Source organism: Calonectris borealis, chromosome 2 (assembly GCF_964195595.1).
Source record: "Calonectris borealis chromosome 2, bCalBor7.hap1.2, whole genome shotgun sequence".
NCBI classification, from domain to species: domain Eukaryota; kingdom Metazoa; phylum Chordata; class Aves; order Procellariiformes; family Procellariidae; genus Calonectris; species Calonectris borealis.
The window spans coordinates 166436446-166463747 of NC_134313.1; the positions used below are offsets into that span (position 1 = coordinate 166436446).

Here is a 27302-nt window from a genome sequence, read left to right on the forward strand (position 1 = left end):
TTCACAGGGGTGGTCCATAGACTAAGGGAATGATATCTGTGTATTATATCAAAGGATGGGAAGGGGGATGGTGGGTAATGAGAATGTATTGGATAGTGTGGGACCTGAGCATGATGTAAATGGTATGGAATAAGGGGTGGATACTGTCCTGGTTTTGGCTGGGATGGAGTTGATTTTCTTCCTATTAACTGGTATAGTGCTGTGTTTTGGATGTTGTATGAGAATAATGTTGATGACACACTGATGTTTTGGTTGTTGCTAGGAATTGTTTACGCTAGTCAAGGACTTTTCATCTCCCCGTCCCCTGCCAGGTGCGCGGGGGGCGGGAAGGGAGCATGGCTGGGACGCCTGGCCCAGCTGGCCAATGGGCTATTCCATACCATATGAAGTCATGCTCAGCATATAAGGCTGGGTGAAGAAGAAGGAGGGGGGGCATTCGGAGTGATGGCGTTTGTCTTCCCAAGTCACCGTTACGCGTGATGGAGCCCTGCTTTCCTGGCGATGGCTGAACACCTGCCTGCCGGTGGGAAGCGGTGAATGAACTCCTTGTTTTGCTTTGCTTGTGTGCGCGGCTTTTGCTTCACCTATTAAACTGTCTTTATCTCAACCCACGAGTTTTCTCACTTTTACTCTTCTGATTCTCTCCCCCATCCCACCCGGCGGAGGGGTGAGCGAGTGGCTGCGTGGTGCTCAGTGGCCGGCTGGGGTTAAACCACGACATGAACGAACATGAAATTACATGGAAAGTAAGAGAAATGGGAGCATGGTGACACACTACATTTCTCAAGAGTGCTCAATGCCATGCAAAGAAGATGCCCCACTTCTTGCCCCCTTCTGCCTTCCCGTGTTTTACTGTGTGGATCTGTCCGGTCCCTTGAACTGGCTCTGATTCTCAATCATCCATCAGAAAGCTGACTTAGATCACTATGCCAGCAAAAAACTCTTCCTTGCTTTTTTGTTAGCTAGGTTAGTTCTCCACCAGTTTAGTGAGTTCAGTCTCCAAGGGTTCAGTCCTCCCTAAGGGATCAAGAAAAGGAACAGAGCTACTGTAAAAGAAGCAGCAGGAGCTGGAGCGAAGCGTTCGGGTCCCTGGAGGAATGATCCTTCCCTTGCAGTGACAAGGAGTTGCTGCTGGATGTAGCCCATACCACAGAAGTTCATCCTCAAGGCCAGCACGGTGAAGAAGGGATTAGCAGAAAAATGGAATTTTGTAAAAAAACCGCACAAAGGTATCAACAAGCAAAAATTGTACTGTTTCAGGCCCTATTTCTTATTTTATTGGGAGTCCCACTAAGTCCAGACAGCACGGTGCCCACTGTCATCAGACAAAGTAGTTGACTCAAAGCCTCAACAGCCAAATCAATTATTTCTGTACCCTGTTCAGGGAGATGGTACCCTCTGGAATGAATGCACACCACTGCAAAAGGCTCAGTCAAAAATGTTTAAGAACACCAAATTTAGTCTCTCGCACAATACTGTGTCTCACAGTATATAAATTTGGAAAGTATCTATGGTCGATGAAGATAAGAGAGAAGCATTTGGGAAGGATTTTTACTTTAAAAATCCCCTTTGATATTCAGTAATGAGGAAATAAATGAAAATTTAGCAGATCTAAGCTCACGTACTTCATCTTTTTGAAATTACAAGAAAGTCACTCTGAGCATGTGGATAGGTGCCCTTTGCGATATTTCTATCAGTTGAACAAATTCAGCATCCCTGCCTGCCCCCAAACTACATGGCAGAGACATGCTACCTCCAAGCACTTACTTCATTGCTTTCATGTATGTTGTGGTCTATCATTTGAAGCAGAAACCACATCACATTCCTCAGGATGAATGTGGTGATCAAGTTCCAGTGGATAATATTCCGCAGGCATCTGATACTCCTAAACAGGGAAATAAATCTAAATCATCATATATAATGAATATATACACATACACATTAATGACTATATCAAATAAACAAGCTAATTCTGTTCACTTGCAAAATTCCTCATGGTTTATCCCCCTCCATTACCTCTCTTACACTACGAAACAGGAGGTTTGTCTGTCCAATGGGTCAGCAATAACAGTCTATACCTTTACCAGTAAGCATATCTGGGTCGGGTCCCATTCTCTGGCTCTCAGGGTAAATTGCACAGCCAGTGCCAAAGACAAAACTTGGATTTTGCAGTGTAGTCACAACACAAATAAATGACATAGATATAAAACAGCAACAGAAGGATGGCAAAATCTGTGCTTCTTTTCCTTGCTATACACCTTTCTTCCAGAAACCACACAGCGTAACTTTTGCAAAGCCATGTAGAACAATTTGTCTTGATAACATGAGGAGCTTTCTTTGAGAGTAATCAATTCAAGCAAGTGAAACAGGAAAGACCCAAATATTCAAATGGTCATTTCACCCTTGGTTATCATTTTTGCTCCCCTCCACCCCATCCCATCAGCTCTATTATAATGTCAACTAGAATTGATAAGCCCCTAAACAACAAGCCTGCACTGGAGTCTGTTGCATTGTTCACAGAAGGAGATTTGGTGACAAATATCGGCTCTGGAGTGGCAAAACTGGAATAGTTTACATTCGGTCAGTCTCTTGAACACGCTCGCCTGTGTGAAGTTCAAAGTTTTCAGACCCATTAATGCGATAGGAGAGCATGGACCGCCTGATTTCCAGTCCTGAGCTCAGTTGGCTATACCAAGCTTTCTCAAGGTAGAGCTGCGTATTCTCCTTCATCAGAAAATATGTGTCTGGTTTTAGTCCTTTCTCAGCCCCCTTTCAGATGCAGTGTAAAATATGAGCACAATGTAAAATATGAACTACAATGAGTTGGGACACAGTGCCATAAAACAAAAGAGGGGACATCTTAAATAGTGTTTGCTGCTGAAAATGGCTCCAGGAGGCAGCCAGTGCATGATGCTGATGCCAGTAACCGAAGTATCACTGAAGCTAGACAGAAAGTTACTCATTCAGTCACCTGAGATGAGATCATTTGTCTTCTCATTCTTTGTGAAACGGTAAAGGAAGGTGGGTGCCAAGTTGCAGTTTTGCAATTAAATGTTCTTTTCTCAGCTAAACACAAAACACTCCAGTTACTAAAATCACTTCCACGGGGGTTCAAATAGCCAGTGCATTTCCCAGCATCATCAGGTTAGGATTCTGCATTTGCTGTATCAGGCTCCCTGCTTGCAAAGGAAGCTGTCAAATAACATTGGACAAACACAGAAAGCGGTGTTCTCAAATCTGCTCAACTGCAGCTGACTGTAGTTCATCCCACTGACAGCAAAATGAGAAGGCACAATCCAGTAGCCAACTTTGCTGTTGCTTCAGGTCTCTTGCATGACAAACAAGTCAGCCTTCTTACTAACAAACAGTATTTTGCTATCATAAAACACTTATTGCACTTTTCCTAGGACTCAATTAGTCAGTTTTAGGGCCAGAAGCAATTCTATTATGTCCTTCAGCCTCATAATTCTCTCAAAGATTTCACAGCAATCCAGCAAAAAAACAAATAGAAGACCTCCCACATATGAGATACTGCAACTTACAGAAAGATGCTCAAAGGTATAACCCTACTAAGTCGATGTCAAAATAGCTTTTGAGTTTAACAACTCAGGCTCCAGGTATGAAATTGGTATTTGGTTTTGAGAGCCTCAGTGACTCACGACTGGAGTCAATTTGGAAAACAAATCTCCAGCTGCTCAGATCTATTCACTTTTATTTAGGCTACAAAACCCAAAAGCGTTGCTCCCAGTGCAACCTGTGCTAGCAGGGGATCTGTCAGAGACATGTCTCACTTTGAAAATTTCACTTCTAACAAAAGGCAAAGGTTGACGGTTAGGCTTTCAAAGAAACTAGGCAACCAACACCTACTGCCTTTCATGCTGAACCCCAGGAACCCATCTGGCTCCAGACAGACTTTGAAACATGCTATTAAGGTCTGTTCTCTGTTGATCGTTCTGCACATAAGTGTCCTGCGGCTGCTGTTCATCTAGATGTTTTATTCACGCCCTTCAGGTTAAGGATTAGCAGCTTAAGGAAGGAGTTTGAAACATTGCTTCTAAGGGGAGAGGGAGGCAGGGGACTAGAAACTGAGGAAATTCAGGTCAAACTGTAGAGTTACTGGCACGAAATTAATTGCTTTTGAGAGCTCTAACAACAAAACAGATCCAGCACCCTTGCCACCTGAATGTATTTTTTGACAAAGAGAAGATAAAGGAGTGGAAAAAAAAAAATCCTTGCTGCATGCCTCCATTTAGATGTAGTATAATCATCCCATATGCTGGAATATGACTACATCTGGCTGGAAGAAACCTTAATCCCACAGACTTACAGTAGAACATTGGACTGGCTGCAGAGGCAAATAGGATCAAAGAAATAGTTGTAGACTTTTTGGTTCAGTTCTGAAAAAGAGCTTTCCCCACAGTAGGAACCTAGTCATTAAAATCACATTCTCTTCTGCGGCTTGGAATATAAAGACAATCTCAGCATCTACGGGATGCATGATCTTTGCCCTCCTTACTGCTTCTTGGTCATAGTGTTTTGTCTTCTTTGCCCATCTGCCTGCATCTCATCATTGACTTTTGTTTGGATTGTAAAATGCTTGGGACAGAGGCAAACTTTGAGATGTGTGTTCAGGATCCAGAGCAAGAGGGTCTGGTCTGTGCTGGCAACTCCCAGGCTCTACAGATAATTATGATCAAAACTCTCCTTGTTTAAAAAAAGCCACATGTGCTGAGGGAAGATGTGTTCCTGGTGTAAAATTAAGTAAAGTATAAATGTGACCAGCAGCTGGAATTTACCAAAATGATGCCTGAAGCCTTGTCAAATAATGCTTTGGACATGAAGCAGGGACAGTTGGTTCCCATGTCCCACAACCTTTTTTAGTAAAAGCCATACTTTGGGTATCAGCAACCTTGTACCATGGCCTCATTCCCTTTCTAAGACACTCTGTGTGTGGCTTGGATGGCAAGTAGATGCTTTCACCTGCTAAAAAGCTTCATGTCTTTGGGGCTAACAGAGCAATGAAGAAGAGGCTGTAAGACAAGCATTTTGCTTTTCCAGCTGCAGTCTCTCCCAGTCACATTCCGCACCACACTACTGCCTTGGCAAAGCAGCACAAACAGGTGAGGGGCAGGATTTGCTTTTGTGACGTCTGGGCCACTACTCTGCTGGTGTTAATAGCTGTTAGGGTTTTAATGGAAACACCGGTATAGTCAGGCTGAGAAACACACGTCTGAAAGTGCCACAGAGTTTCTCAACGGCTCAGGCAGTGACGTGACCCCAGACACAGAATGGTTTTAACCTTTTCCCTTTTTTTATTTTTCCCTTTCCTTTTCTTTTAGTAAGAGTCCCAACTGGGGACTCTAAGTTTGTTTTTGTTTGTAGAGAGCCCAGAGCACGTGGTTTCTGTTTGTTTCTGTCTCCTAACTACTACTAGCACAGAAATCACAGTGACAGTAATGCAATTCATAGCCAAGGGCAGGAAAAGCTTGAGAAATAACTGTGTCAGGTTCATCCTGGGGAGGGAGAAACAGCAGGGTTAATACAGTGCTGCAGGGCACAGCAGTGGAGGACGGCAGCTAAGTCAATTGATGTAACAAGGGAAAGATCTCTTGCCAGCCACCTGAGAAAGCTGCTCTCATTTACAGGCACTGCTGGTGAATGTTATCGTCATAATTTAGTTTGGGTAAAGCATCTAGAGGGATACTGACTGAGATGAGGGTCCCCTCCTTTCAGGCACTATTCACATGAGACTGTTCTGCTGGCCTCAGGAGCTAACCCTGTGCACACAGTTTATCTGTCTAGCCAGACTGGAATCTGAGGTGGACAGTGAATGGAGGACATGCCCCAAATTGGGCAACAAAGCTAGTGAGTAATAGGAGACCTGCAGCACAGCTAATGTTTGGTGAAAGGACAAAGCTGACCTTGTCATATTCACTCATCTCAAAGCCTGGGGAAGAAACTCATAATACTCATAGGGGTAATTTTTCCTCCACAGGTCTTTTCCTGGCGCTTGGTAGATAGAAGCTAGCTTAAATTTATAAGCCTTAATTTAAATTTAAATACTCCTGTTATTCATGACAATGACCTGTCCCTTTTTGAAAACTTGTTAAACAGTCATAACAGTCTTCTGTGACAATGAGCTCTACAGTTCCTTTCACCTTGATTAATTATTGCCTTCACTCTGTGGAGTGAAAAAGTAAGCAAGTCTGTGCTCCAGAAACAGCAATAACTGCCCTCATAGGCAGCACTGAATTCACATCACATTATATATGGCAGGAGGTGGAATTTGAAACACATTGAGCTGTATTATAAGTTCGTGAATTGAGCTTTCCTAGAGTCGCAGTGATTGGCATGAATGCATTCCCTCACAACTCAGAAGCTAAGAAATTTAGGGTTATTCTTACCTCAGTAGGGAGATATCACAATTTGGAGAGTGTGGCAGTGACAACATCAGAAAAATGAGAGCACAGACAGCAGAAAGTTACCTTCTCAAGAGAGCAAGGAGAGATCATGTGAGAGAGAGGAGAAATGGGAGATGAGGGGACTGGGTGCTGAACTGCTGCTTCAGACACAATTACAGCATTGCTAGGCAGAAATTGTGAGTTACAGAGCCATTTAAAGTCCCCTAGCCTAAAAGATCAGATGATAGAAGGTTTCATATTCATCTTCATGTCAGATAACATTGTTTATGCCATTTCCACTTGTTTTACAACCCTTGATGTGGATTGAATGGTGCAAGTGTAGCCCAACTTCCAAGAACAGCAGCACAAGTCACCATCCCAGAGAGCCTCAAGGCTGGCACATCACAAGACACCATGGACTGAGCCTACAGGCTTCCATTAAAGAGCCTTTTCCTGTATTTGTTTCCTGCCCTGATCCTTTTCAGACAAAAAGTGTCCATCAAGGCCTTGGCTGGACTCTTCCTCTAACTCTTCCCTGGTGCATGGGTCCAAGGACGGAAGGAATAAGAAAAGAGGTTGTAGCAATTCAGTCAGAACAGACTTGAAGATTGAGGCCACAACACAAAGACATAAGAACTTCCATATTCAGACAGACCAATGAGCCATTAGGCTGTGACTCAGTCCCCAGTGGTGATCAGCAAAAGACAATTTGAGAAACAGTATGGGAAACAGGAGAGGTAGACTGTTAGTTGTTCCTTGCTCTTACCTCCTTGCTTCTGGCAGTCAGAGGTTTTAAGATATTCCTGATTCAGAGACCACGTTTAATCACATTAAATCACCCCACTGGCGGCCCCAACTCCTCACAGAAGTCACTGAACTCCTTTTGTGGTTTATGTTCACCGGGGTCAGGCCATGGCTTATTCTGCTAACATGATGGAATGAAGAGCTCATAAGCTGTTATTTACGGTAAAGTACGTTTGCCTATGTTGGTTCCTCTTCTCTGCCTGCCTGTCCCCTCCCAAGGGCTGGATGAGGAGGCATTTCCTCACAACTACATTCCCTCCTGTCCTTGGGGAGTTGCAGAGAGGAGGGATAGAAAGAGCCTGGAACTAGACAGCAGGAAAGTCCTGTGGGCTGTGGGAGCAAGCTGGGAGGAGTGGTTGGTAGTGTATCTATATCTCCAACATGTACTCTTGCAGTAGCACAGTTCATGCAGCAATTTCACTTCTGGCTGTGCCAGACAGCAGATTTTGGGCCTGAAATATTCCCCTGAAATACAGCAAGTAGTATCAGACAGGCACATGCAAGCGGTGTATGTCACACTGAGTGAAGGAATGGGCAGAAGGAAAAGGATTTCCTTGAAAAGGAGAGAAAAGAAGGACTTACAGTTTCTGACTTGGAGAGAGAAAAGATACTGCCACTGGAAGCATCTCGGCTCTGTAAGTGAAAGGATTTATTGGCTCCTCATGATTTCTTAAGAACCAGTGCTTTGCCCCCTATTGAGTGATCCCCAGACGACTGCTTCTGACAAGGCGAGAGTTTCTGCTGAGGGCCTGCTGCACGAGAGTCCTGCTGCCGTGCCACTTCTCCTGTTGGCTTGGGCAGAGGTGTCCTCATGTCAGGCAGGCAGGACGTTTTTCCAGGAGTCATTGTTCAGAGTACAGCCACTTGCCTCAAGGCTAATGATGTGAAGCTTTGGGTAGAAGAGTGTAGCAAGCGACAGCGTATTTTCACGGGAGACTGAGTTATGAAGTATCTTGTTTTATATTTACAGGAATTTGGGGACAATGGTACAGGAAAATGCGTGTGTTCCAGTTGAGTTGAGAATCCCAGAGTATGTCTCTGGCTGTGCTGGCCAAAACCGGATAAGATGATCCGGGAGCACATGCCTCCCAGTCACTGCACACACAGAGAGCCCCATAAAAGCATTAGCTTCAGCTCTACAGCAGGTTAGACACAAGGAAGCAATTAAGGTGAAAGCAAACATACTTCTCTTTGGCCTTCCTAATTAGTAAATCAAAAGCCAGGTGTATGGTGGGAAATTACACATAATGTCCTCTTTATTTGATTTGAGAACAGTCCATGTTTCAAGCCCAAATGTCATTCCCTGACTCAATATCATACCACCGGCATCCTGACCGGCTTGGTGTGCAGGGTGTCTTAACTGGGCTTCCACATCAGGAAAAATAGCAGCAAATGAAAAAAAAAGCAAAATTCTCCAGCAGTTGACTGCAGCCTGTATCAGAGGTGGGCAGAAAGAGTTTCTGATTGTTGGTAAAGAAAGCACACTCTGCTAATTATTTCCGTCAAATGACCTTAATTGTATGGTTGGATACAGAAAGCAGAGAATTAGAAAATCCATTCTTTTGACTTGGGAAATGCTGAGATCTGAAAAGGCAGAAAATCTGATCAACTCTTTCTGTACAGGTGGCCTCACTGATTCAGAAATGGAGATCTATAAAAGGGTTTCTAAAATAGCACTGGTAAAACTCAAAGTAGCCTTTCTGTTGATTCATGGGTTTTTTTCTCACTCTATCCATACAGCTGTATTTTTCCTCTGGGACGTGCAGAGCTACTATTTTCTGATTCAAAGCATGACACAAAGAATTAACATTAGCAATTATAATAATGTGCCAGCTAGTCGAAAGTTAGCTGAATTAGTTGAATCACCTGCATGAAAATAATTGCAAATGATAACTTTATTAAAGTAGCTTGGAAACCTTCTATTAATTCATGTAGTATTCCATTAATAATGATGTTTAATTAAGACAGCTGCCCCAAAGTCTGTCTGAAAACAGTTGGCAGGAGAAATCTGAGAGCACTTTGCTGGAGTCCTTCCCATTCCATGACTGTTGAACAAGCAGGAAGGAGAATTATGGACAATACTTAAAAAAATATTTTTCCCCTTTAGTCTTTCCTAGGGCAGGCAAAGCTCACGGACAAGCCATAAATGGCATGGAGTGGGAAGAATACCTAGCAGCAAGTTATTTCCCAGGCTCTGTGCCTGTCATGGCCTGTTTGCTTTCATCCACATGGAGGCCTCCCCTGAGGTCCTCATGGTTTCCTCTGCATGCTCATGTTCAATCACTGCATATATTCTGTACTAATGCTTACAGATGGGAAAAGCAGCTGGAGAGGTTGGCAGGGAAAATGAGCTTCTTGGTGGCAGTTGCCTGGGGAAATATAAATATTCCCACAGGAAATGCAAGGGGCAGTTGCAAGGGAAGAACGAAACCCTGGAAGAGAATACAAGCTTTATTTCGAGGACAGGGGTGAAATGCTCAGGTGAAGAGGAGAAGCAGCAGCTTCCATTAGTGTTTAGGATGTACGTAGACCCTAAAAACAAATCCATTGTAGATCCATCTGTGCTCCACTAAGCCTTTTCCAAAGCTTCTTTCTCCTGCCTTCAAGCCAATTTTTAATCACAGGACACAGGGTATTCTACCTGCTTTAGACTCAAAGGCTTAAAGCACTGATGCTCCTAGGGTTGAAAGGATGCAGCCAACGGAACAGGACCACAGGCAGGACAGCCCCAGGGCAGGACCAGACTGACTGTGCTCATTGTCAGTGTCTGTGCCCAGCACTGTCTGGCTGTGTAGCGTGGTGAAAAGGGGTCAAAAATGGCCCTCTGCAAACTACCCGTGAGCATGCTGACAATGAACAGTATGGATAACTATAGGACACTACATCAGCCTGTGCTCTGTTCCTAGTCAGTGCACAAAGAGGAATGTTGCCCCTGAGAACTATGTGGTTAAATATGGGCTAATTGAAACCCAGTCACTGGATATTCCAGTCTAAGAATATGGTTCCAATCTTGACTGTGCAATCAGCTCTTTCACTGGAGAAAATTCCGCTGTTATTTTCACAGGAATGACAAAGTCAGATACAGATGACTTCATTTAGTACAGCATGTGCTTGTGGTTTAGCTGGTTGAAAAAAGATTTAGGAATCTGCTTTAATTTGCTTTGCTGAATGGAGGTCAGATGTCAGTCATTTTTGAACCAAACAGGAAACGGGGCTGTAAAGTATCTTTTTAGCAGAAGCTACCTTGCAGCTCAGGTTTTAGTACCCCATAACAAACTAGCTTTAGAGTAGCAGGGGCACAGTATGTGGCTACAGCCCTCTGGGTTTATCTAAGATATTGCCCTGTTGACACAGGTTGTAGTTTTCAGTCCAGACTGTGGAAGGGTGAATGTTTTCTATGAAAAGTGACCATTGCAGCTGGATTGCACAAATTAGAGTTAGGACTTCAGAAGCCAGACACTGAAAGCTGATAGTGGTTGATCTGGCTTACAGCTACTGTTTGGGAAATGTAAGAGAGCACAGCATGTCCTCATTCATAATCCCCCTGTGGGATTATTAAAAAAAAATCTGAAAGAAAATTAATTTAAATGACCAGCTAGGGAATTCAGGGGTTATGTTTTTTTGCTTTTAATACAATTATACAATTAGCAATGTTTATTAAATTATCTACCTTTGCAGATAATGTGTGGATAAACCAAGGAGGAAAGTTTGAGGCACTGATGCGGCTGTTCACACGCTCCTTGGCCTCATTTCCACCAAAACATGGTGTGAAATATTTAATTATTTTTGAGTATTTGGCCAGGAAATTAGGAAAGACCATATAGGATCATTCATAGCCTGCTCCTTCCAAATATTCATTCCTGTGCTTGGTCTGAATTCGTTAGCCTCACGATGCTCACTGTGCGTGTGGAAATGTTTCCAGAGGTTCAACCTGGGCACCTCCCCCAGGAAGCAGCTGTTTCCATAACACGCAGAGGCAGTTCACATCCTAGCAGGAGTGCACATGCCCCATTTAGGGATTTCCCCATTTAGGGCAAATCAGGGATTTTCCACCTCTCTTGTGTTTTACTTGGCAGAGTAATGTGAAGCAGCGGTATTCATCTTTTAGATTAGACAGAAGAGAAAGTGGCTGGGTGCTGAACAACTACGGTGGAGTTAGTGAGGGATGTAGATGTGCAATTCCCTGGATGAAAACTGAAATTGAACCATTTAGTACTTGAACACCTGCAGGTGCATTTGTAGTGGGTAACTAAACATCTAGGCTTGAAAACATCTCTGATTGTCCTTCCCAGAGATGACTCAGGGCATGTTCTTTTTTGAAGTAAATTGCACTCCTGAGCATGATTCATATCCAAACTGTAAAGACAAAACTTTACTTTCTTCCTTCCTCTGAAACCTTGGAAAAGTTGCAAGGCTTGCTCTACTGTTCCTAAAAACATTCCATCATCATCAAAAGGAGAACTGAGCACAGACAAGTTTTAGCTACTCAGTCAACATAGATCTAATCTTGCACAGAGCAGTTCTATTACCAGAATTTAAACAAGTTAGTGTCCATCTCCCAAAACACTGCCTCACGGCTAAAATCTTGGCAATGACAGAAATATACCACTAGGAACATATCTCAAGCACAGGATAGGAAGTGGCCTCCTGATCCTCCAAACCCCAGATCAAGAAAGTCATTGAGTAAAAGTCCTTCCTAAATTCCTGAAACTCTAGTTTAAATCCAAGTTAAATTTCTCCTCCACTACATTGCTCCTGGACCCCTCTGCTCTGTGGGTTGGAAATCATCCTCTAATATCCGCTCCCAAGTCTATCTGTAGCGCTCCTATACCCATTTCTTCTTGCACTGACATTGTCCTTGACTGTAAGTAGCTCTTCAGTTTCTAATGTTTATCCAACAGTTATAGCCAGCAATAACACTCCTTGCCAGCCTTCATATTTCGAGGCTACAATATCGCTATTTCAGATGCAGCTTATGAAACCTTCCACATTTTAAGAATATAGCTCTCTGGGCACACTTTTAATTACTGGTATTATTCCAGGACTTCAGGAAGGCCTTGCTCTCTTCTGTGGTTTTTGTGCTAGGTAGGCTCTATACAAAGAGTCTAAAAGAACAAGTCATACAGATAGGAGGTGAGAGGGGGGTGAGTAAAGGCAGTGGGAAGCAAAGACATTGCCCTAAGGTTAATCAATAGGAAATGTGTTTCTGTCCTTTATCTGAGTTCATGAGAAGAGACACTTCACGTGATTTCAGGCAGTACAGGCACTTCAGATGTTTTGTATTCAACGACGACCATCTCATTGCGTATGTGCTTATCTACAGAGCTCCATCGTCTTCATTCCTGCCTTGCTTTGAGAACCTTACTATGGACTATTACTGTTACTTTACTATGGGACAGAGTGCTGTCTCCAAATCTACAGCCATTGCATCCACCAAACACATGGTCTGCAGTTACTGGTATTTATGATGAAGTTTAAAAAAGGCCATGTGCTGAATCATTATTTAAGGCTCTGCTATTCTAAGTGGCAGATGGAATAGACTTAAGTAGGCTAGGTGGAAAGCCGGGAGATGAAGGGGAAAATGGAGCACTGACATGAACTCATGAATTCAGTCAGTTGATGCCCTGTCCTGGGACTTGCTCTTTCTCCCTTTGCTCCACGACAGAAAGGTATGTCTGGGAGGACTGTGCCTTAGATCTGGAGTCTGCTCTGCTCCAATCACATCAGAGACCGCATGACTTTTAGTGCAAACCAGTACTAACTGTGCAATCACCTACCCACTTGATATATCCTCAGTATCTAGGCTCTGATAGGTGTCAGACCACTTTGCTCTATGAAACCTGCTCTGTATGGATGCTCTACATTTCTTCTTACAGGTGTCTACAAATCATTTAATCAAACTCTTCCATTCTTACTAACAGAGGCCTGCAGCAGCAGTCTCACCAACTACATGCCAGACTGAAGATCCAGAGGCAGTTCAAAGGAGCTTGGAACAGGGGAGGATAAAGGAAAGTAGATCTTTCTCTCCTAAACCCCGGGAGATGGTTGGGGGCGGGGGGGAAGAAAAAAAGAAAAAAAAAAGTGACTATGTTGTTTCAAGAAAAAAATGTTTCAGTCTTTTGGGAGAAAAAATATGTGAGATTCAGGAAATCTGGCTGCAATCACGAGAAAGAAAGGGGACACTGCTTCAGACCTATGAGAAAAAAAAAATCAGGTGTTTTAAAGGGGATACAAAAAGAGGTAAATTTAGGGGCAACAGGAAAGCAAAGGTTCCCTCAAAACCTCAACTTGCTTTCATTACCACTATACAAGTGACAACAGATGTTATGCCAATGTTTGTGGATTTGGTTTTTTTACAGCTGTCCTTATCCAGCAATCTGTGCAGAAAGACATGTCATTTTTAATCTTCAGCCTATCTTCCCTTCAGCACCATCCTTCTTTATTGGATTCAAAACTCATCAGGGACTTAGATGTTTCCCAGAACAAATACCTGTCTTCCCATACTTCTTCTTTGGTCACTACTGCACAAATAAAACATCTTCTGATTGAATCTAGTCAGGTCACTGCTGGCCATTGCCAGCACATTGTTTAATAACAAGTCAGGAGTTTTACAAAGGACTCTTGTTCCACCTCAGAGGCTGGTATAACAGCACACTAAGAAGGAAAAAGCCAGGACAAAGCAATTTGGGTTTCTGCATCATCAGCAACAGTAAAGGAAAAATATGATTCAAAAGAACAAAAGAAAAAGTGCTTTAATCCTTTTGATTTTTTTTTTTCTTCAGCTTGATTGGTATTACTGATAGCAGGATTCCTCCCATGGAAAATTTCTGCTTTACTAGTGTGAGAATGTGATTACATGGGACGATGAGAGCCATATCATCCCACAGAGCCGTGGGAACTGCCTGTGTGCACCTGAGGGATGGATCAACCTTTATTATTAATGCGAACACACAGACTATGAGATTCACAGCAGTAGCACATCTAACAGTGCCCTGTGAAGTGCCCTGAGCACATCTCTCTAGAGCCTGCACTGGAGATGAATGCAGCTCCATAGCACATTTGGTTTATGCACAAATTCCTCATTTTTCCTTCTCAGCATATTTCTTTTTGTGTGCTTGTTTTGTTTTGCGTTGTAAAGACAGCATGGCTCGCTTTTAAGACCACCTACATTTAGACCTTGAGGAACCATCCTTGACTTAGATCTTTAGGAGCTATCTCAATGACTCATTCCCATTCAGTCAGCATGCCAACAAATATCAAGTCCTCTCCCATAAGTTGGGCTTCACTTTTCACTATTTAGGTGCTAAATGAAATGTTTACTGACTTATTTTTCATTGCACAGCCAAGAAAGAAGGACTGGTTCGTATGTGACAGAACTGGAGAAAACAAGGCTGGAATAGGTTTTCGCAGTAAAAGGGAGTTCCTGGCTGAGTTCTACTCCCTTCTCAGTTGTGTTGGGATCTCTTGGCAACACAAACACAGATGGCAGATGATTTCATTACTTGCTGCTACATCTGAGCTTTCTGACCCTCAAAATATCTTTTGGTGTATGGTTCCTTAGAGTTTAGGACAGTAGAACATTGCTACTGGCATGGAGGGTGGGTTGTGAATGGAGGACAGAGGGTTGCATAAGGAACTGAGAAAGACAGGAACTGGGGACAAGATGACATAAGATAAATTTGGAAGAATAGGGACTAGATCCAGTTCTTTCCCCTTCCCACTTCAGCACAACTGAGGACTAAGCTTCCCATCAATGCAGCAGCTACCTGGGTTGGGACAGCAACAGTAATGGTGAAGCTCATCTCCAAAAGCAGAACACCCATCTCACTAGTTGATCATCAAAGCAATACTCTTTGCCATGCCAACCAGATATTTAACCTGCTCTTAAAATCTCCAGTATGAGAGATCCCACAGCCTTCCTAGCAGTTATGTTCCAACACAGCAGGTGTGCTCCAGTCTCTTCCTTCAGACAGGACTGCCTTTGGGACTCCATCTGCACTGTCAGAACAAAGGAAAATCAAGAGGGTGATGGGTGAGAAGCATAAAAATATGGAGCAGTCACAGAACTTGAGCCTTCCCAGAGGTCTCCTCTACCTTCACTCTCAGCAGGCACTCATGAGTGAGGTAGATGGGTGGAGTGGGGAAGGAATAAGGAACTGATAGATTTCTCCTCTGGGCCAAGATGTGGGACTATCAGACCTAGCCTTCAGGGTCTTCTATTGTTTTTTTAGCCAGGAATTATCTAAATTCTCTCATTTCACCCAATTAGTAGATGCCTTCTTCCATCCAAACTAAAACAGGAAAAAAAGTCCCAAATAATAGGACTCAATTATCAAAACTGATTTCTCTTGAAGAGGTTAAGTATGATGATGATGTGCATAACCTAGAATTTGTGTAGGGAAAATGTGTAATGCAATATGAATCTGGACTGCCTTCACTGGAGCATCTTTAGAATTTTTGAAACCAGGTGTAACTCTACAGACACTGAGATAGCCTCATGCTGGTTAACGCTGGCTGGACACTAGATTTTTTTTGCATGATACAGTGGGAATTTGAAAAGATGGACTATCTTAATTCACGGCATGTACAGGGAAGTACTTAATTGCTGCAGTCATTTTTAATGCTGAAGTTGACTGCAAAATTTAAATCTTAAAGTCAAAGTTTAAATACCAGAAGAACAATTTAAAAGAGATCTTCTGTTTTAGAAGCTGGATACATTCCTACCATATTATCTAATTGTTTTTGTGTTATTTACTCAAGCATTATAAAAGATTCAGCATCGAAGCAGGGAATATAGTTACAATGAATAATTCGCATTGTAAATTAATTCAGGTCTCCAACACTATGGGAATTAGCATTATACGCACAGTAAAAAGGTTGAAATGGAAGTTTAAACTGATGCACCATAAATATTCCCATTGAATGTTTTAAGCTTTTTTTCCTTCCCATTAGCATAGATTATTCTGTTTCTAGATGCTGGGGTGAAAGAAGATTCCTGCTGTTAATATGAAAGACCCTCTTGTTAGGAATGCTCAAGAGGAAGACTTAGCATAAGACTTTGTAGGGATGCTCCACTCTAGGAAAGCAGTAATTCTTTCACTTAGGTCACTGCCAGTCCTCATGTTGTAATCCAGTGGGGGAGTCCTCCACCTGTTTCTCCTCTGCTACTAGCATAAGATTTTTCTCAAGGATTATCATTGCACAGCACTTAGTGCAGTTGGTTCTAAGTTCAGGTTGCACGCTCCTAGACAAGACAGCACAAATAGTAGAGAAATACCAGTCAGGTAATCCAACAAATAATACAGAAATATCCAACCAGGCCACTCCTATTAAAATATATTCCTGTAACTCAGGCTGCGTACATACAATACATGTGATGGCTGATGCACATCTACCTATTACTTTCCACTAAGTTTCCTTTCCTCCTGCCCTTTCTCTTCTCCCTGTAGCCCTAACTCTTCTTCACAGACTTTCCTTCAGTGACATATCCATTTGACCTTCTGTACCACTGAACCAGGGAAGGGAAGTCTTTCTTCGCCATTTCATTGATTCGTGTTCACCATTTCATGAGCACTGGTGGGGATAAAGCTCCTCTAAAGATGTTCCTCTTGTTATTTAAGAAAACTTCTAAGTTCTTTAACGGAAGAAAAATTGAAATTAACCCAAAGCAAAATGGAAAGATTTCATTCCATCTCCTTTGGTCTAGATCTGGGCATTATCTGTCAGGGAATGCAAAATGCCTTATGTTATCATGCACTGCCTTATAAAAAAGAAAACTTGCCCCCAAAACTTGCAACTTGACACAGTCAAATCCCAGCTTCCCTTAATGAAGTACTCTGTGTTCACTGAATTTTTTTCTGCATCAATAAGCCATGCACAGTTCTCTTCCTGAATACAAATAGGCTTTAGGTCCTACACTCGGAAGCCACCATTACAGCTCATTTAATACATCAGTCAATAAAACCATGTACATGCTTGGGAGTGTAAAAGCCATGACCATTTTTCAAGACATACACAACCTGGACAGTGTTATTAGTGGGCTTGAGTAACCCGGTAAGTGTCACACACCCAACCAAGTTAGAAGCATGCAAACAGATTACTCACCTCAAGCACAAGAAAAGCATAAAGGCAACTATAAGGGCCCCTACTGATATACAGTGCCCCAGGTAGTTTATGATGAGAGCAATCTTGTAATGGAGCGCATACTTCCTCTGGAGGTAAAGAGATAACACGATTAAATCAGCATGACTCTCTAAGCACTGACATTAAGGAACAGTTAATCAGTTTAGGAAACAGTAATTACTTTTGTCGACTTCAAAATGATATAATAGGCCCAGGGCTGATGCCTATGTATAAGCCAAACATGCTGCCCAGGCACAGAAGTACAGGCTTGGTTTCATTTCCATTTGGGATATTTCCATAGTTTCTTACAAATCTCAGCAAAGGTTTTCCGCTTTTTTTCTGTAATTTCCTCGGGATTTCTTATTTTCATTATTATGCTATTTTAAAACTTTGTCGTTTTAGGGTGACAAAGCTACCAAAGACACAACTTCTCACAGTTTCAAAAGTTATAAAACATTATTTTGTTAGGGAACTTCATGGTCTTAATGAGCCAGGTTATGCTACTTTCCTACTCAAATGGTTTGGTTTTCATACAAAAATGAATCAGTTGTCAGTAAGAGTAAATAATAAGCCCTTTCCATACAGGCAGATTTTTCTCTGAGGTACATTCCTTGCAAGCTACGATGCTTATCTTTCAAACTGAGGGCAGAACCAATGCAGACTGAAAGAGCTGGAAAATGCTCTTTCAGGTTTGAGAGAGCCTGACGAACCAGAGATCCTGTTGTTTTTAGCAGCGACCCAAGTATGTGGCGTAACCTAATGTATTAGTGTCTATTTCCTAGTATGCTGAGATTATTGGTAGGTTCTTGATCCTGTAAACAAAAAATTAAGTACAAAAGTGCTCCCACCTAAATCAGTGAATTTAGTGATGTGACCAAATTTTGACCTTGAAATAACTGGAACATTCTTTATTGGTGGGCTGCTGCTGGCTTCAGAGAAAGAGAAACATCTCCTCTCTTTGCCTGATGGATAGGAAGAAGTAGAAAAACACTATTCAGATAAATACTGAAGCTGGTTAAAAATTGACAGAGGTTTGCTACTTAAAGAATAAAACCCCCTGAAAAATGAGATTTATTTATTTATCAGCTTTGGTGTTTGTTTCTTTTCAGGTTAAGCAGATCTTTCTGATGACTTTGGGATGTTGTCCTCCTCCAGAAGACCGAGACCTTTGAAAACTAACCACCTAAAATTCCTCCCTTGTGATAAAAAAATTGAAGTAAAATCCTACAAATGGCATCAGTTTTCTAATTCTGGTTGAACTTCCTTTGTTTCATTTTTTCTAATAATTTCCCTTAACATTTTATTCCAGTCAAAGGAATTTGTCAGTGAATGTTTGGATGAAATTACAACCAGCAGCTGTAGTTAATCTGTTCCATTGTTCTGTGAAGATAGCATCTTTCAGCACTTTGCCACAGAGAGAGCATGCCCCCTTGGAATCATTTTCAGGATGAAATCTGCCTATATCTTCAGCCCATGGAGTAATGTGCTGTTTCTGGACAGAACTCAACCATGCAAGGTATTTTTAAGTCTGTTATAAAATCCCCTAAAATAAACTTCCCTGTGCACAGGCCCATTTTCTGAATAGCCTTGAGGAAGAAAAACAAAAAACCACAAGATCTGAATTCCACACTGAGCTTTATTTATCCTTAAGTCACGGGGACACCTAAAGGGGAGGAAAACACACTTGAACTGACGTGCCTACCTGAAATGCAATGTTGTACAGTTCAGCGAGTGCCCTGGCAAACTGCCTTGCTTATTTACTTTCCCACTTAATTCATGGAATCATAGAATCATAGAATATCTCAAGTTGGAAGGGACCCATAAGGATCATTGAGTCCAACTCCCTGCTTCTCGCAGGACTACCTAAAACTAAACCATATGACTAAGAGCATCGTCCAGAACTGCTCATGTAGTGCTAGAAATCTTCTAGGAGATGACAATGTTTTTCCCAGACCAAGGATCCTGCTCTTTGAATCTGACCCTTCAGCTCCCTCCTTTGACTCCTAACCACTATTTCAACTTCACTCAAGTTTTAAGAAGGTATGGCTCAAAACACGAGAAAATTAATCGGAAAAAAACATAGTTAAGGTCCTCTTTGACGCACTGATGTTGAAGGAAAAACAGGCACGACTTTTATTTTTTCTCTTGCTGACACTAACAAGGTTTCCTGAAGGCAAATTCAAATATCACAGAAACAAGAACTGCCTTGGTGCCTATGAAAAACTAAGCTGACAGGGTGGCAAGATCACTTTCCACCAGCCTACATGCAATCTGCATCTCTGGTAGAATTGGAGACAACACCTTCAGGGCTGAAAAACACGTGCCCAGAATCAGTCATGTGTTGGCCAAAGCTCCGTTCATGTAAAATACTTGCATAACTCTTTTCTGTCTCACCCTCTTGAAGACTGATACATTTAAAATGGTAACAACCTTCTACTGTTACCCAATATTCCTCGGCTTCCAGGACAACGTTTCACTCCACTAAAATGCAGATTTAAATCCTATTCAGGCTTAGGAGGAGGGTCATTACATTAGAAAGGAGATAGAAAAAGAGACGGTCTGTTGGTCTAACTCTGTTAGCCTTGCTCTCCAGACCACAGCAGGTCACATCACTGGAGTCCTCTTCCATGCCGTACCTTATGCATGACAAGCCTGTTACATCAGACAGTGAAGAGTCATCTTCCAGCCACCTTCTACCAGGTAAACCGAGGAAGCACAGCTTTATGTCTCTCCTTGCACCAGCTTTGCAAATCTAAGGCACACTGGGCTCCCTGCAGCCAGATTTCAGGCTAATGATGGAGTCATTCTGTCTAGAGGACTTTTTCCTTTGCTTTAGCTAGGACGTGACTGCTAACCTGTCCAAACCAAATCAGCTAATGATTTGAACTAATAACCGCCTAATGACAGCACTCTTCGCTCTCCAGATGACAAGGATCTTTCTCCCTCTAACAGAACTTCCTGACAGGTCCTGCCAGTGTTTACAGCACGTCTTCCTGCGAGGCTCTGCACTCCATTCCCAGTTCAGTCACTTTAGGTTTCTTCCTGTTGCCAGGATGATCTCATCAACAGTAGAGTTTAAAGACACTGTATCTCCTCTCCAAAGACTTTCAGAAGCAACTGGGAAATATCTTTGTCATCCAAGATGCCTCTGAGTTCACTGCTTTCCTGTTCTGAGCCAGCTGGAAGCTGGATAGCTGTGGCTAATGTGACTGTGCTCCTAAGCAGGATACATTAACTGAAGCCCAGCATGGTGCTAACTCAGCTACACAGCTTGAAGCCACCTCAAAATATTAGCAGAACCAAATTCACATCCAGCTGCCATAGGCCACATAGACAAGACCAAAGTTCCTAATTTATAGCTCTTTTTGGAGGCTAAGATGTATTTTTTGCTGCCTGAGACTCTCATTTGTCTTCTAACAAGAGCACAGATTTGTGCCAGATGCAGCAAAGGTCCCTTTGACACAGGAGCTTGCGGGCTGAGTAGAAGCTTTCCATTTGTCACACATTATGCCATCAAACAGCCAGTTGGATCAAAATGATTTCTGTACCTGACTCCTGTGCCTGGAGAAGGAGCTAACTGATTGTTCAGAGGATGGGATTCAGTCTGACGCTAGGACAACTACATTTGGGTATCTATCCAAAATCTGAACCAATATCTGAAGCAGTTACGCACTCAGAGGCATCTAGTGCCCCTCGAGGTGCACGCAGGAGGCTCTGTGCTTCCTACTTGGTCCTGGTGACTGACCTCCAATTGCTGCTGCTGCAGGACACGGGTATTCCAGAAGGCCTGTGTCACACCTGCCAGATGCACGGAGAACCCTGGGACATTTTAAACTACATTGCGTAACTACATGCAGGCAACTAGATCCCAGACAAAGTGGGAATCTAGGAGCAAAGCAGTCCCAGAGCACAGTTTTATCAGCTACTGCCACAGGTCTTGACCATAAGTAAAGCAATGATGTATTAACGTAATCCAGTGAATGTGTGTTGCAGGAGCTTATGCCTCCTAAGATTGACCTACAGCCGAAAAAATCCAAAATTTCCCTTGCTACATTAACAACACTCTGTCATAAAGCATGTAGCACTGGACATGGGGTTGATTTTGAAAAATCCTGTTCTTGTCCCATATGTCAATCACTGCATTTGAAGTCAAACCATGTAATCTTTTAGCACTCTGGCTAAAGTAGTGTTGTTTTCTTGAAAGTAGTGTTGTTTTCTGTATTAAAAATAAACACGAAACACAGGGCGTACCGCCTGGCTGATGCTTAGCATCTGCTAGGATCAGTCAATAAATAACAATAGACTCACATGTGTGCTTGCATCTTACCTTTAATCAAAATGGAGGATTACGGAAATCCATGGGGATTTTTCTTTTTTTTTTTTTTTTGAGATCACAAAGCAACCCAAGTATCCATCTGTAACACTGAGCATTATGTAAAGATTTCAAAAATATTCACAAATATTAATATTTGCAAAGCTTGTCACAAATCTTTAAAGAACTAATAAATGAGTTTTTAAGCTTTTGCAAACAATGGTGGGGGAACATTTGCACTTTCATCTGTTTAAGGAACATGCTATTTAAGAATTTTTTAAGCTATCACCATAGCTGCAAAGTTTTTAAAAGCAAAAACAGAGTAAAGGAAATAATCCTGCCCTCTAGTCACAACACTTCTCCAGTGTCTTCAAATAAAACTCCTCTGTATTTGTGCAGAGATAGCAACTGTTCAAGTCATGCAGACAAACACATAAAGAGTGTCATTAAAATACAGCAGCATTTTCCTGAGTTGGTACAGCAGAGTGCTACTATCAGCTCAGGTTTCCCATACCAGCTAAACACATCAAAGATTTTCAGTCTTCACCCAGCTCTGTTCCCCATTCTCTAAATCAGCACTGGCTGCTACACACACCCCCTCTTGCTCATTTTTAAGAGGGTGGTTCCACAGAAGTGCAAATCCATTTCAGTCAGAGATGGTCTGCTACCACGGTCTGCTGTTCCCCTCAACACCAGCCAGGCTTTCACTCCCCTTGCTTGTGCTGGCCCCAGCACTCCTGCAGTAATGCAAGAAGATGGTTTAGGGAACCGATTCATCCGAAAAAATGACCTAGCAAAAAGTTAGTTTCTCATTTTAAGTGGGAAAGAAACGTAAGGAGGGGCTGCACTGGTGTTGTCCTTAGATCAGCTTAAATTGCTATGGGAGCCTCTCCACTATGCTGGACCACCCTGAACGTGTATCAGTCCCTCTGGAAGGCAGTCATGTACTGGAACATTTTTTCTTGCTTTCTAGAAGCCTTTAGCAAATGGAGGTGGGGGAAGGCGGTGGGCTACCACCAAATTACCTAGCCAGTGAGTAAGAGCAGGCACTCCTCAGCAGCTGGTGCGTAGTTACCTGTTTTCTGATTCACTTGTCAAAGCCCACATTCAGCAACAACATGGATCTTACAGGATGGATGCTGGGCCACAGCCAAAGCACATCATGACTGTTCTGGGTACAGCACTAGCCCAGATAGTTCCCGAGTACTAAATCCGGATTAGCTCTGCAAGCAGCCCTCAGCAGGTGAGATCTTGTCTTCCACATCTCTTTTACAACTGGCATGGCACAACTCTAATGACAGAATGAGGGGAATGAACCCCAAAACATAAACAGCCCTGACCTGCTGGGCTCCACCCTGATTCTTAGAGGGGAAAGTCACCCCTGTCAGAGAGACAGCACAAAGCCTTTGTGTGCTTGTGTCCCATCATAGCACTCAAAACAGGAGGAAGAGGAAGAGAACATGGCATGAAAGGCTTGAAAGTTTAAACTGTGTGAGGGTGAATGTCTATGATACCTCCAAGAAAAGCTGAGATATTTGACAAGAAAAGGACTTTGCATAATTGCTTGCAGCCTTTCTGAAGGAGCTTATCCCTATATGCTAATTTCATTCTGTAAACTCCTATATAATGCAAGACTGGCTCAATCTTTTAAAGACAGCTGGGACCCAAGTCTGCTTTATATGTATTTTTCTGCTGCTGTCCCTGTACTATTTGCTGAAGGAAAAATGACATTGAGATCCCGAAAGGCCAGTTGTTGATGAGACCTCAGAACTGACAGGTACAGGGTTGAATCAGCTGGTGAAAGCTTATTTTTCAGTGCCAAAGAAGCTTTTGATCTTATTGTTATTATTACTAACATTTACTGTAGCAGCCGTAGGCTCTGAACTAAGCTAAGAAGGATCTGTATAAACATACATCATCAGGGACAGAGTGTAATAAAGCATCCTTTTTTAAAAACCATGTGAGTAGGGGATATGGAGAGAGGATAAGTGATTTGCCTGAATTCACAGAGAGGATTTGTTACAGAGACAGAAATGGAATCCATCTCAGAAGTCCCAAATTAGTATGTTAACCTTAAGCTTAGCTTTGCATTCATGTATGCTGAAAAATGTCATTGAGAAGAATGAAGGGAAAAATACAGACCTTGTCATCCAGAATAGGCTCGCACTGAGAGTAGTTTATCTTGGAAGCCCATGTCCCATTGCCCAGGCATTCTCTGTAGGCATTTCCTGGTACGGACCAAAATAAAAGAGAGATGAATACTCTGTGCTGGACCTTAAACAGCCTAACAATTTCACAGATTTAAGAAAAGGTTACAGAAGAGATTATTCACAAGGCAAATCAACTTATCCCACCTCCATGAGGACTAGAACAGCCTGGTGAGAAGGGAAGAGGAGAAATAAAGGACATAAACACATCTATAGACAACAAATATTTAAAGATAATTATTGATAATGTTTTCTTGCAGCACATGGGTTCAGAAGACAGCAAAAGTACGAGAAGAGCCTTGCAAGAAAAAGCTTAATGTTAGTATAGTCTTTTAAAAAGCAATTAAATGATGTATTCAGAAATGGGCAGAAAAGTTTAGGTCTTTAGTGCTCTATCTAGGAGAATGGTATGTGTATGGTAAAGTTATTGCTCTAGTCCCCTCCCATTTATCCCACTGTAAACTAGAAGCAACATTCCTGGAGATACTGATTTTCTAGAGTCTTCCTATGCAACAACAGTATTGGTAAAACTTCTGCAAAGAACCTGAAAAAGGAGCAAGAAAACCACATCTCCCAACCCTGGGGCAGGCAGGCTGGGGATGCCACACAAGAATGTCTCTGAACAGATTTCAGAAATCCATACACCTAGGTTAGAGGATGTGTTCACCCATCCTCTGTGAAAATGAAACTACTTCAGATCTTTTTCCAAGATCTCCCAGAATGCGAGTGAAAATCACTAATTACTTTACTGAAGCAGAGAGATTTCATGTCCAATTGCAACGTCACCCTGAGGAGCTCTGGGAACCGTGTGAAGTAATATTGGGGGCGAGGAGGGGAGTTCAATTTCTGGCCAGCACTTCTCTTAATCACAAGGAACTCAAAGAAAACTACACAGTTTTGCTGCACAAACTACCTTCCTCCACCCATCAAAAGCACATCCAATCCCAAGCAATAGGTTTTTTCCATGCTTATTTTGAACTGTGTCTTAGAAACAAGAGAATTAAAATAAAACAGGAAATTCAGAAAGATCCCCAAAGGATACACATAAACAACTTCCTAATGAACTCTTCATGATGTTCTTGCTGCCTTTTACCCAATTTCTTCTTGGGCCTTTGCCATGGTCATTCAGTGCTAGTTCAGCACCCAGCCATCAGGAAAATAAGATGTCAAATAAAAGCATCAGATTGAACATTTCTAAAAGTGCTGTTGACAACAGCCGTTGAAAAAGGTAGACTTTTGAAAAGGTGCTTTTTTCCTACAAAGAAGGAAAGTCCACATGGAAATCAACAAGGAACAGTTCACCTAGATGCTTCAGATTACACCATATCCATACAGATCACTGAATTTCATACTGCTATTGTCTATTTGCACTTTTTCACTGTTTCTTCTTGAAATGACAAGGCCAAATAAAATAAAATAAAATGACTATTAACATTTGGGTCAACTACAGAAACCTATGCTAAAGGTTATGGACCTCAGTTTCCATTTCTGTCACTAGTTTACAGGCAAATTCACATACTTCCCTCTCTTTCTTACTGGAGAATCGGGTATAAACTGCCATTTTCTGTGCAATTTTTTTGTGCAATTTTCCCCTGAAGGGTAAACAGGCGATTAGACTTCTTTCCTCACTGCTCTGTTTATTATTATTCAACAACCCAAGCTAAATATGTCTCAGGGCATCTTCTACCCCCTTCCTCTGAGACCAGGTCTGAGTGAGATTCAGGTGGTTACATCCCTGAAAGCCCTTGTATTTGGCCCCTCCTTTTTGCCAGTGCTGAAGCTCTCTGTGCAGAATGGTTGCTGATTTTGAGTCTCTGTAGCAAACATCTGACTCTCCAGACACTGCGTGGGAAGTTTTGGTGCTTAGTTGGATATTGAATCCCACTTCCAGGATAGTGCTCATAAGAAATCCTTGTTTTATTCATTCCGACTCTTCCTTTCCCTCACCATATCTTTCCAGCTTGGGTGTGGAGACCACAAACATGATCAACACTATGAGACTCTTAGAACGTCCAACTGGGTCTACATAAGTACCTGAGAGGGAAAGGTGCATTTGAATCAAGGACTTATTTATCCATGCAAAAGGAAAACCACTCTTCTTTTTCTGACTTATCGATATGAGAAATTGACAGAAAACAAGAATAGCTTGAAGTTGGGTGAAAGAGAGGGGGCATGTCAAAACTAGGGAAAGAAGGCCTCTTTGACCCCAAGGCTCCCTTCAAAGATTTGTCTTAGTTGAAAAAGAAAGCAAATATTAGGAGTGCTCTCCCCATCCGCACTAGCTTCTTCCTCTGCTCTTCTCATTGTTGTTTCCATTTTACAGGTACAGAAACAGAAGCAAAACCCGTGTACACGACTTCCTGAAAATGACCGTGGCCGAACTGTGAACCATCACAAACCATGTATTCTACCTTAGCAGGCCACGATGCCTCTGTCTCCTGCACTACATCTTCCCTGCTCATTAAAACCTTCTTTTCACAAGGATAAATGTGTGTCTCATGTTTCTTGTCCAAAAGAATTATTAGAGAACAGATCATGACCAGCAAAGCAAGATTGAGTGTAACAAATGCCATCCATTTCCACCTCCATTTTGATGTGTAACCCCTCCACGTAGAATACTAGGAGCCATAAAATGTGCCTCTGAGCTCTCTTTCAGTGCAAATGCAGGAATCCTGTACAACACCCACATCAAAGCAGTTCTTTGAGAAACAGTGATCTGGGTTTATGAGCTGTCACACCAGACTCTTACATGATGAGTATTTGAACAAGAGGAGGATAAAATCACACTCTGAATTTCTCTAGTCCAGAATCTCCTCCAGTATCGGCCGCTTCTCGGAAACAAAAGCAGCAAGTAGATCTGACTTCTGGGAATCTCATTCCAAACTCTAGTAGTCATAAGTAATTTATACCCCAAAGCAAAGGTCTTCTTTCTTTCCTCCAAATGCCTTACAGCATTAGTTCTAATAGCCACATGGAAACAAGTTTCCAATCATACTGAATGTATTTTCATATATCTATTTTAATAACAAAATACAGATCTTTTACCCAGTGCTTTAAAGGAGAAATATCTGATTTAGTGAGTGAGGTAACATTAGAGAGTAAGAGCCTCACTGTAGGCATCTAGAAGCAGGTCTTGTTCATGCGCAGATGAATCCCATGACATATAGTAAGCGAGTCCAGCATTTCTTGGGGACACTGGACCAATCGCATATGCACCGGACAGATGCTCACCGCGTTCACAGACAGTCAGTCACATCTGGCATGTGCTGAACTTCCTGTGTGTTCTTGTATATCTCTGCACAGAAGACCCTGGATAAAATAATGGCAACTTCAAATAATCACCTTACTCTTTTTCATAGCAGCAAACAGCTGCTTCATAGCATCCCTACTTACTGTCAAAAGGAGCACAGAGAAGATGAAGAAATAACAGACACTGGACTCGGAGACAGGCTGAGT

The 27302-nt window shown here is 42.3% G+C and overlaps 1 protein-coding gene across 1 annotated transcript in view; it reads right to left on the reverse strand.

Annotated features, from left to right (window-relative positions):
• Positions 1 to 27302, reverse strand: part of CRHR2 (corticotropin releasing hormone receptor 2) — a 117690-nt gene that overhangs the window by 50721 nt on the left and 39667 nt on the right. Inside the window, exons 3-5 of the mRNA XM_075144284.1 lie at positions 23782 to 23867; positions 17310 to 17416; positions 1768 to 1885 (exon numbers count right to left, since the gene is read on the reverse strand). Coding sequence (XP_075000385.1) covers positions 1768 to 1885; positions 17310 to 17416; positions 23782 to 23867 — 311 coding nt within the window. The remainder of the gene's footprint in view (positions 1 to 1767; positions 1886 to 17309; positions 17417 to 23781; positions 23868 to 27302) is intronic.